Genomic DNA, 11,728 nt, shown 5'->3' with positions numbered 1-11,728 from the left:
CTGTGATGAAGCCTGCGACATTTGATGGTACCGGGTCCTGGATTGATTACAAAGCTCATTTCGAGGCATGCAGTAGCATCAACCTGTGGAATGATAGACAAAAGGGCTTGTACCTGGCAGCATCATTAAGAGGCCAAGCACAAACAGTTCTTAGTACATGTTTCACACCTCGAACAAAGGATTTTTGCGTGTACCAAATCACTTGGTACACCCCAAGCCCAAGCTTCGTGGTTGGGTGAATCTGCCATTGTGTGCATAATTTTTGGCAAATCATTACCAATGATTGGTCACAATTATGGACACAGGACAAGGTCACCAGACAATAATAGACCCTGATGTGCTTTTCAATTTCTGTGGAATTCTTTGCTTTCAGGAGAAATTTATCAATTAATTTTACCACCAAACACAAATATTTAATAATCTCCAAAAAATAAAATGCTCCTGACTTAAATCCATCAAAATAACATGACTATCTTCATACAGAGATTTTTGAATCTATAGAAATGAACCTGTATTGTGTTTGAAAACTACTCACTGTAGACGTCACCTGACAGGTAGATATTACCCCGAGGGTATAATTATCACATCTGGGCCTGTACAAAATGGCAAATGTCGAGGTTAAACTATCCTTATCTTGATTAAATAATAAGAAACACACAAAGATTTTTAATTAAATAGACCGATACACAAAGGGTTTAATTTCTCGTGTGAAGCATGTACTAAGTATGTTGTTAAACTTTTCCCTCGCCATTCGATTTGGTCCCTCGCTTCGCTCGGCACCAAATCTCATGGTACTCGGGAAAAGTTTACCAACATATACTTGGAAATATGAAGACAGATAATGCTTGTGCATATTGAGATTTGTGTGAAGCGTTAGAGGCTAGATTTGCACCGACTAATCAGACGGAACTATATCGAGCCATGTTAAAGGAAAAACATCAGAGGACTAAGGAGACTCTGCCAGAATTAGGGGAAAGTATACGACGACTAGCACATTTAGCGTACCCGACGGCACCACGTGAGGTTACAGAGATGATTGCTAAAGATCAGTTCATAGACGCTTTAACGGACTTTGATATGCGCCTAAGAATACAGCAGTCACGACCCAAATCTTTGAATGACGCAGTTCGACTGGCCGTGGAGATTGAAGCTTTTTGTAGAGCTGAACACCAGAGAAGACACGATGTTAGTTTTGCAAGAACAGCACATAGTGAATTAGAGGGGCAATCGGAAACTAATACAAAGGTACGGGAAGATTTGAGACAATTACGAGATGAGCTTCGGTCGTCACTGCGAGACCTAGAGAACAAAATAGCCACTTTGTCAGAACGCAAAGAAACCAGTAGACAACTTAAAGCAGATGAATTGAGTTCAATACAAAGTTCTGACCAAACAAGGTTCCCTTTTAAGTGTCATAACTGTGGTAGACGAGGTCACAGGGCTAAAGACTGTTATGTTAAAAAGAAAACAGAGATCAGTTGTAATAACTGCAATGCATGCACGGTATCCTCAAATGAGGCGGTAGAACAAAAAGAACTAGCCGAGGCTAAGCCAAAGAAAAGAAAGTCGAATACGAGTTCAGTCACTCAAACACGAGTTGATACACAGTGTGGGTTATTTATAAAGGCTAGTGTTAATAAGGTGCCTTGTACATTGTTAGTAGATACCGGGGCTACACTGACAATTTTGTCAAATAAAGTATTTGAGAACATGCTTAGCATTGAAGCTGTAGAACTGTTGCCCATAACTCAGAAGATAGTATTAGCCGATGGAAGGCCATTGCATGTGCAGGGTAAGTGCACACTGGACTTTATGATGGGGAATCAAAAGTTTACTTTTGAGACAGTTGTAGCAAATATCGAAACAGACGGTATCTTAGGTTTAGATTTTCTGAAGCATATTAGATGTTTGGTGGATGTTTACTCAAGGAAAATGTGTGTTGGAGGAGCTGAGCTTGAACTCCAACTAAAGGGCTATTTGGGGTGTTTCAGAGTCAATGTAAAAGACACAAGAACGATTCCACCAAGGAATAAAGAGATATGTCCTGAGCAAGTAATTGCATCTACGGACAGGAATAAACAAAAATTTGAGTGTAACCAGTGTGACAAAGCATTTGCAAGGCATTCACGTCTAAGGAGACACCAGAAGAGGTTACACTCAACCACTAGTCTGCAAGATGGAAAAACAAGTGTTCCATTGAACTCCAAGTCGGATGTTGTAGATGACCGTGATGGAAATTCTGAATGGCGAGAGGATCCATATGATTCAGTTTATTTGAAGAAACTTGAAGTTGGTAGAACCACTAGGAAGAAAACTTCGCCCAGTCTCCCTGGAGACAAGCGCAAGACAGACGAACTTATAGACAAGGTGCCTGATCAATCTGAAGACAAAGGTTCAAGCCTGGTAGATGATGGCAAGGATCATGAGGCGCCCATGGTTTTACATCACTGCCCCTGCTGTACGAAACCTGTTACTAGGTTGGATGCCAGCGCTCAGACGGACACAAGTCGTCACCAGAAGTCAGAGTTGTAAGAAAATACCAAAAGTATGGTGAATGTGTGGAGAGAGTTGAGGAAGACATTTGGAATGACTAATTATAGGGATGTACTTTGAAAAAGAAACAATGTACATAAGTCTATTTTTGTAAATACTTGAATAATTGTTTAACTGGGTATAAGAAAGGAATTCTTAACCTCGTTTTGTTGATCTTTTCATTGTCTAAAAATAAAAACATAACCAATGAACATGCGGGACGCAAGTATACAGAGGCGTGGGTAGTGTAATGAGTAATAAATAAGGCAATGGGATTATACCATTCAAACGTTGGTGTGACCTGGAATAATGGAACAGTCCAAGAGTCTGTTCACACCTGTTTGAATGGTATAGCCCTTTGCTATATAAATGGCTGCAGAGGCAGTCTCGATCATTCTGAAACCCGTAGAAGAAGTGGGAAGTTGAAAAGAAGATAATAGTTCATATTAGAACAGAAGAATTAGAATAGTGAAATAAAAGTAAGGCTAGGGTACAGAGCGCCGGTAAATGGTAAGCAAAGAAATTGTGGTGAAGTGCAAGGTATAGTAATCCTGAATAAGGGTGAGGTACCGAGCACTCATTACAATAAGAACTTGGTTTCGGAACCAGGTGCAGGGAACCCAGTCATATATGTTGTACTTGTTAACAGAGAACCTCGGCTTTTGTGTCCCGCTGTTTATATAAAAAAAATAATGATAAGGACAAGGATCCCATGAAAATAATAAATAATCATACTTGTACATAATTTTAATTCCCAGTATTAATTATAGGCTCAGATAGAGCCATAAGAAACGTTCATTTATATATATTGGACCCTGTATCTCCTGAAAATGGACCCTTAGGTTACAGGTTACAATAATTATTACGATTTTGTTATTATGACGTCACTTTGTATACGTCACAATAGAGTTTTGTTTTTCACTTCTGTCGGAATGATCTCAGGACAGCCTATTAGGAGATACAACACAGATCAACCACTTTACTTCAGTAGAAACTACAGAAAGTATCATGGAAATCATTTTCTGAAGGTGATCTTCTTTTTTATATGAAATATATGGAGAAAACGAATAGTATTCAAGCTCAAGAGTCCATTAAAGAAATATGAGCTGCAATTTGTAATTCAAAAGTACTTCAAAATCAGTGAAAAAGAATAATTATAAACTTCTGTTGTTCACATTTGCGTAGGAATAACTACTTAAAAGCTATGATTCAAGCAAAATAACACTATTGTCATCATGATTAATATTGAAATTTAATTGCACATGTGTCTTGTGTATCGAAATATATTAACCCCACAGGCAGGTAATGAAGGTATATTGCTGCATAAGTTGACGATTGAAAAGTTAAAGTCATCACGTTTATCATAAAGCTTGGTTGTTAGATTACTATTAACGTCTTTTCAAGTAAAATATCCAAAAAATGAAACAAATGTGTCAAACTCTGTAGTATCTCTTATTTCAAGCTCACCGGGATACTTAGTATATCGTATCGACATGAGAACGGAAATAACGATTGTTAATTGACAAGTCGTCGTCGACATATCTAAATGTCGAGTTTGACCACAGCAAGTGTTTTGTTCTTTTCACGTATAAGATTTTGGACAAATATGCTTCCTATGAATATACAAAAATAGATATGCTAACAACGGGGCGCAATTGGTATCGATGGGAATTCCGATAGATTGATGGAAGACCTGGTCTCCAAAAGCTACAGATATTATGTCAATATGAAACTCAAGCATCTTTTTAATATCAACTATAGAGTACTTGTGTGTACTATCAATATGTTTTTTAAAACAAAATAATTTAATGACCAATGACAGGAAGTCGAGTAAGTCTGTTGCGGTCAGAGGGGAGTTTCTGCTCGATTTTGTATTTACAAAATGGGAAGGGGGGGGGGGCTACTTCAAAACAACAAATTATATAATTGTTGTAACTTCATCAAATAAACTCTTCTCAGGAAAGAAAAGGAAACTTAAAGTGCAGTATTGATGAACAATACGTGAAAAACATGAATTAAGTTTATGTAATACAAGCAATCATTTTGAACTCTTGCTGGATGTAATAAATTTTATAATTAATTAAAAAGGTGGCATTGTTTCAAAATTGTTTTAAGTGTTCAGCCCAGAAGTATTTAATTTGCAGTTTGATCACAATTTGAATAGTGTTTAGTTTGTCTTTTGAAAATTAACCCATATCAAAATAATATTACTGTCCGTATTTATTTTTTTTTTATCCTTAATTTCTTTACTAAGCTTATCTCGATAATAATGACCCGGTGGATTATTGCTCTACGAATAATCGTCCCAATTGTTGACAATATTCTTGATAGAGAAAGATTAGGACGCCCATCCAAGAAGACGCTAAGCACCTCTCTGTTTGACAATTTGTCATTGGATAGTGATTTGTTCAAACATTTTTCATTAACGAAGCAGGAATGCCAACCAAACGGTCAACTTTACGCATTTCTTTCCGGTCATACTTGACAAATCAAAGATAATCATAATATTTAGTACAAATTGTGCTTTGGGTCTGGGAAAGGGGGGGGGGGGGGGGGTAGAGGAATTAGACATTAGATTTGACCCTTTTGATTTTACTTGAACTCAAATTGTAGGTTATAATATATTTTCACAATTACTTTATAATTCATGCGTGTGGTGTCGGGGGTTGAGGTGGCTACTTTTTCACGAAGATAATCTTTAACTATTAATTTAGTGCGTAATGACACCCCTATTGATTTTGTATTTTAAAGTCAAATCCTTCAATTTCAAAAGAAATTTCAAAATGTCAGAACTTTCATACCCCCTCCATATTTTCGAGTATGAGACCCTGCCCCTTTTTTGCGTATCAATTATTTCTTGGATGAATTAATTTAAAAAGATGCTACAAGCGTCTTAATTATCTGCTTCTTTAAAAGGGGAATAACAAAATCAAATGTCTCTGTTGTTTAAAGAAATTTGTCATAATGAAAAAAAGGTAATGACAACGAACACTGATTAGTCTCAGAAAAAAAATATACAAACAAATAAATTTGTAAACAGAGCACTAAACTCGGACATCTGTAAATTCCAGAGATGGGGTCAGTTGCCAAGGAGGAGTAAACACCCCCTGTTGACCAACTGATAGCATTTATTTGCTAACAAGGTCATTATAATACCCCAAAAAATTAAGCAAAGGGGCTTTTCAAACAAAATTTTCCTTAACATTACTTTATCCTTTGTAGACTGCTAAAATTTGATCGTACTCACAGCTATGTAGATTCTAACGAGATAATTTTATTGATGACCAATCCCAAGATAATCATTATCGTATGGAAATTTCTCCTTAAAATAAGTTATAGTAAGAAAAGATAGTAAAGGGTGAAGAAATGTCGTACGTTTTGATGTAACGAACTTTTGGTAAAATTTTATGATTATGAACTTTTTTTTAAAGTTATAAACAAATAAAATTAATATCATCAAATGTATATAAATAAGATATATATATATTTTTTTTTGCCAATGTGAATATTCTAATCGGTGACCTGCGATGGTTTGCTTTTTATAAAATCCCAGTAATTAAGATGAGAGTATTTCTTTGTGATAAGCTGAGTTATAGTACCAGTTTGTATGCTTTAGAAAAAGGTGCTCTACACAGTACACACGGGATCTGTGTACTTTTGTTTTAGAGAGAAAAGGGTAAACCTCTTGGAAAATATAAGTTGGTAATGTTTATGATAAAGAAGATGGGCGAAAATGCCGTCAGACTGCTTTACTTCAAATGTACAAAAAGCAAAATCTGCAAAAAAAATTCTCGATCGGCATGAATTATTCTATAGTTAAAAGTTAAACGGTTCTGGAATTATTTGGATATGAGCAATAAAATTTCTGCGTGTCTTTTATCATTCTTGACTTTTTTTTAAACATACACATGTACTGACATACTAACCATTTCACCACACTTTTCACATTAAATAACGGCATTAAAACTTTGTTAAATGATCCTTTAATAATTTATATTATAACCCATAAGGACCCATTTTCTGATTTGTTACGAAATAGAAATGTCGAAGTACTTCCAGAGTTACTACAAATAATTATGTTCCAGTTACCTCCCTTTTTTAATCTTTGTTCATTCCAAATTGTGGGGTTTTTTTTTGTTTACTCCGACAGGAGGCGAGCTATCGTCGTTTGTATTACCGACTAACAGATCCCCTTCAGCCGGTGTCCTTAGTCCGGGGTCGCTACCTGGCAGACAATGGTCCACTTGCCCAATTTTTTAAAGGTAAGTAGATAGGTAAATATTAGACGAGGCATCCCTCGAGTATCTGATTTTTGTATCTCTATAAGGCACCAAAAATTATTATCTTCTGATTTCTAAACTATTTCAAAAATGTTTTAAACATATAAACACCAAAATCTGTGCCCTGTCATGTAATACATTTCATTTTATAAGAGGAAACTTATTATATCAGCAGCATTTCCTATCACAGGTTCTAGGGAGGAAATTAAATGTTATTGAGGAATGTTTTCTCTGATCATATATAATTTATAGAATGAAAAGAAAATAATGTAACTTAATACGTATTATTCTATCATTGTAAATTATTGTCAATATTCTTAACATTTGTAACCTTGACCTTGGAGAGGACTTATATAGGCCATGCCTGATGTCCAATCCAATTATGTAATTTAACATAATAAAATATTGATTAAATTAAATAGAATGAAAGAAAGCAATCAATTGCAGATCTGTAATATTCCCGTGTTAAAAGTAATTTTGAAATATAATTTCTTAAAGTAAAAACGGTCATGAAGATTATTTCTTATTTGAAAAAAAAGAAAGTTCTGTGCATGGTAATCATGTGTTTTTTTTTTCCTAATTTTATATCATTATATACTGTACATTGATGAGGCTAATAGAAAAATACCATATAATAATAAATTATTATGTACTGAACTTTGATTTTACCTTTATTAGTGTATTTAAAATGATTATAATGATTCAGTTATTCGTTTTACCTTGACAAAAATAACTTTTTGGTTTGATTTTACATCTTCTCATATTGCTACCTCTTTTCGTCCGTCGTCGTCCGTCAACTTTTGAACATTTTCAACTTCTTTGAAACTGCTGAACCATTGTCAACCAATTTTGACATATAACATCAATGAGTAAAGAGGGACAAAAAAACATGAGTTTCATGATCCCTGCCCCCCTGGGGTCTGAAGGGTATGGCCAAAACCCGTAAAATTAATGCAATCTTTAAAAATATTTTTCTTTACTCCTATATACATCAAGCAGCCCTACTGCTGGCATGACTGTAATAAGCATTGAGCTCTCTACCAAAATTATGAAATTCATGGCCCTAGGGTCAGGGGTTCTGGTGCTAGGGCTGGGCTCTGTTGAATATATAGTGAACATGTATTATTTCTTAAGAAATCCTCTCCTCTGCTCCTAGGTAGATTAAACCAATGAGCTATGTACATCGTTATGATAAGGAAGGGTGCATCGTTCAAAATTATGAATTTAATGGCCCCAGAGGTTTTGGCGTTAGGACGGGGCTCTATTGATTGTATAGTAAAAATGTATAATTTCTTTGAAAAAGCTTCTCCTCTGCTGCTGGGTATTAAGCCGATGATCTAAGTACAGAGTTTTGATGAGGAAAGGTATCTCTTCAAAAATGATCAATTTAATGCCTCCTGGGTCGGAGCACCGTAGGGGAGGGGGTGTTTATGGCACACCAAATTCACAAAAATGAGCAAAACATAGTTTCACAGTCGATAAACTAGGTTTATCGGTTGCAAAGTATAGTTTACGGGTTGTAAAGTATAGTTAACAACGTTAATCTATATTTTACATCTGTAAACCATAGTTAACGCGATAATCTATGTTTCACAACCGTAAACTATACTTAACACCGAAAACAATTATTTGGAATTGCAAAACATAGAGTATCTTATAAATACAGTTTCACGATTGTAAACTATGGTTTACAACTCTTAACTATAGTTAACGATCGTAAATTATAGTTTACAGACGTGAATCTATGTTTAACAACAAAATCTATTGTTAACGTTTTATTACAGACAGATAAACTTAGATTATCATTCGTAAACTATACCCGGGTAGTTAACAACCGTTAAACATAGTTTTACAGATGAAAACTTTAGTTAACTATAGTTGACAGTTTGTAAACTATAGTTTACAGTCAATAAACCTAGTTTATCAATTGTGAAACTATGTTTAGCACGCTAAATTCACAAAAATGAGCTTATCATAGTTTCACAATCAATAAAACTAGGTTTATCAGTTGTAAACTATAGTTTACGAACTGTAGACTATAGTTAACAACGTTAATCTATATTTTACATCTGTAAACTATAGTTAACGCGATAATCTATGTTTCACAGCCGTAAACTATACTTAACACCGAAAACTATCATTTGCGATTGCAAAACATAGATTATCTGATAAATACAGTTTCACGATTTGTAAACTATAGTTTACAAACCGTTAACTATAGTTAACGATCTGATAATATAGTTTAACGATTTGTGAAACTATGATTAACAACTCTTAACTCTAGTTTACGATTGTAAACTATAGTTTACAAACGTGAATCTATGTTTATCAACAAAATCTATTGTTAACATTTTATTACAGACAGATAAACTTAGATTAGCATTCGTACACTATAATTAACAACCGTTAAATATAGTTTTACAGATGAAAACTATACTTAACGAATCGTTAACTATAGTTTACGGTTTGTTAACTATAGTTTACGGTCGATAAACCTAGTTTATCAATTGTGAAACTAGGTTTAGCTCATTTTTAGTGAATTTGGCGTGCCATAGGTGTTGTTATGAAACTATAATTATCATATACTGAAAATGTATTAATGCTTTGAAATCTTTTCTTTGGTGTTAATCAACCATTTATAATGAGCAAAGGTGCCTTTTCGAAAATTGTGAAATATGTATCCTTACAGTCAGTGATTCGTGTGGGAATGGGTCACCACTGATTACATAGTGGAAATGCATATTTCTTTTTTTCCTCTGATTTGCTTCTGGGTTTTAAGTAATAAAAGTAAGCATGCTAAGTGTATAGTTATGATAAACAATGGTACCTCTTTCATTTTAAGGAATAACTGTCTAATTTTTGGATTTCATGATGTGATCAATCGATTGGCTTGCGTGATAATTTGCATAAACTCCGAAGGCGTTTATGCATAAAATTATCACGGAAGCCAATCGATTTATCATCGTCATGAATACTTGAAAAATCTGACAGTTATTCCTTAAATTAAACTTTTTATACCCCGGTCCGAAGGAGAGGGGGGTATACTGTTTTACCCTTGTGTGTCTGTCCGTCCGTGTGTCTGTGTGTCCGGGTAGCTGTGTGTCCGTCCGTAACAAATTTTCGTCGCAGTTTTCTCAACAAGTACTCATCGCAGATGCTTGAAATTTTAACACAATCTTCTCTGAGGCATGCCATACGTTGGGATACATTTTTGTTAAAATCTGATGTCAACTTCCTGTTTGTCTGTGCATCTGTCCGTTTCATACATAACAAATTTTCGTCGCAGTTTTCTCAACAAGTAGGCATCGCAGATGCTAAAATTTTTAACACAATCTTCTCTGAGGCATGCCATACGTTGGGATACATTTTTGTTAAAATCAGAAATCAACTTCCTGTTTGTCTGTGCATCTGTCCGTTTCATACATAACAAATTTTCGTCGCAGTTTTCTCAGCAAGTACTCATTGCAGATGCTTGAAATTTTAACACAATCTTCTCTGAGGCATGCCATACGTTGGGATACATTTTCGTTCAAACCCGATGTCAACTTCCTGTTTCTCTGTGTGTCAGTCCGTTTCATACATAACAAATTTTCGTTGCAGTTTTCTCATTAACTATTCATAGCAGATGCTTAATTTTAGTACACTCTTTGTTGAGGCAAGCCATATGGTGGGATTAATTTTGAAATGAATCTGATGTCAACTTCAAATTTTTCTGTGCATCTGCCTGTTTTTGAACTTGTGTAAATTAACATGATAGTTGTTGATTCTCATCAGAGCGGGGGTATTACTAGTGAGAATTGGCTCACAGATTTCTTGTTAATCCTTCTTTAAATCGTGGTCAAAGGCATTGGAAATGTAAATATAAAATAATGAATGTCATTGCCTCTGGCTAAAATTAAACACGAACCAAATTCTATTGTTGGAAAGTTGGACCTATAAGTTCCATGGGCCTTTGTTACATTCAACACTCTTTTTCCTGAATTATCAAAGTTTCATAAGAATTAAACTACAAAGACAATCTGTCCCTGTTGATATAGTTTATGTAAACCATCTACATGTTACAGAAAACAAACACAGCAGCCAGAGTCCCGGATGTACGTGTCATGAAAATATGAATAGGTGCATTAGAAACGCTTTAATGTATTCATCACAACCACGGAACAACCTAAACCCTCCAAGGTATGTCAAGTTATTACGTAGGAACACAAAAGATTTTTGTTCAAAATAATAAATTTAAACAATGCAACATGTCTTTCCCTTTTTAGCTCAACTCGACGAAGTCGAGATGAGCTTATGCCATACCCCCGGCGTTGGCGTCGGCGTCCGAGGTTAAAGTTTTAGGAGCAAGTCCATTCCCAAGTAATTATAAGCCCTACCTGAACCAAACTTGCATGGATGATGCATCTAGGGATGTACCCTACCAGACTTGCTTCGGATGCTGGATCTGACCTACATTTTCCGGATGAGTGACCAGGTTAAAGTTTTTGGAGCAGATCCATTCCCAAGGAACTATAAGTCCTACCCGGATCAAATTTGCATGGATGATGTATCTAGGGATGTACACTACCAGACTTGCTTCGGATGCTGGATCTGACCTACATTTTCCAGATGAGTAACCAGGTTCAAGTTTTTGGAGCAGGTCCATTCCACAGGAACTATAAGCCCTATTTGGACCAAACTTGCATGGATGATGCATCTAGGGATGGACACTACCAGACTTGCTTCAGATGCTGGATCTGACCTACATTTTTCAGATGAGTGACCAGGTTCAAGTTTTTGGAGCAGGTCTATTCCCATGGAAGTTTAAGCCCTACTGGACCAAACTTGCATGGATGATGCATCTAGGGATGGACACTACCAGACTTGCTTCGGATGCTGGATCTGACCTACATTTTCCAGATGAGTAACCAGGTTCA

General features: G+C 35.5%; 1 protein-coding gene across 1 annotated transcript; it reads left to right on the top strand.

Moving 5' to 3' along the window:
- Window positions 1-3,455: 3,455 nt before the first annotated feature.
- LOC134260315 (uncharacterized) lies at window positions 3,456-10,991 on the top strand (the record flags this gene model as incomplete). The annotated part of the gene is made up of 3 exons (XM_062742881.1): window positions 3,456-3,560; window positions 6,683-6,794; window positions 10,877-10,991. Coding segments are annotated over exons 1-3 (323 nt in total), but the record flags the coding sequence as incomplete, so codon positions are not given.
- Between the last annotated feature and the right edge of the window lie 737 nt (window positions 10,992-11,728).

This window comes from Saccostrea cucullata, unplaced genomic scaffold, assembly GCF_032062105.1.
Source record: "Saccostrea cucullata isolate Sc308-1 unplaced genomic scaffold, CSIRO_AGI_Scuc_v1 ctg12402, whole genome shotgun sequence".
Taxonomy (NCBI): Eukaryota; Metazoa; Mollusca; class Bivalvia; order Ostreida; family Ostreidae; genus Saccostrea; species Saccostrea cuccullata.
The sequence above is the reverse complement of the archived record's forward strand: the minus strand, read 5'-3'. Positions and strand labels throughout refer to the sequence as shown.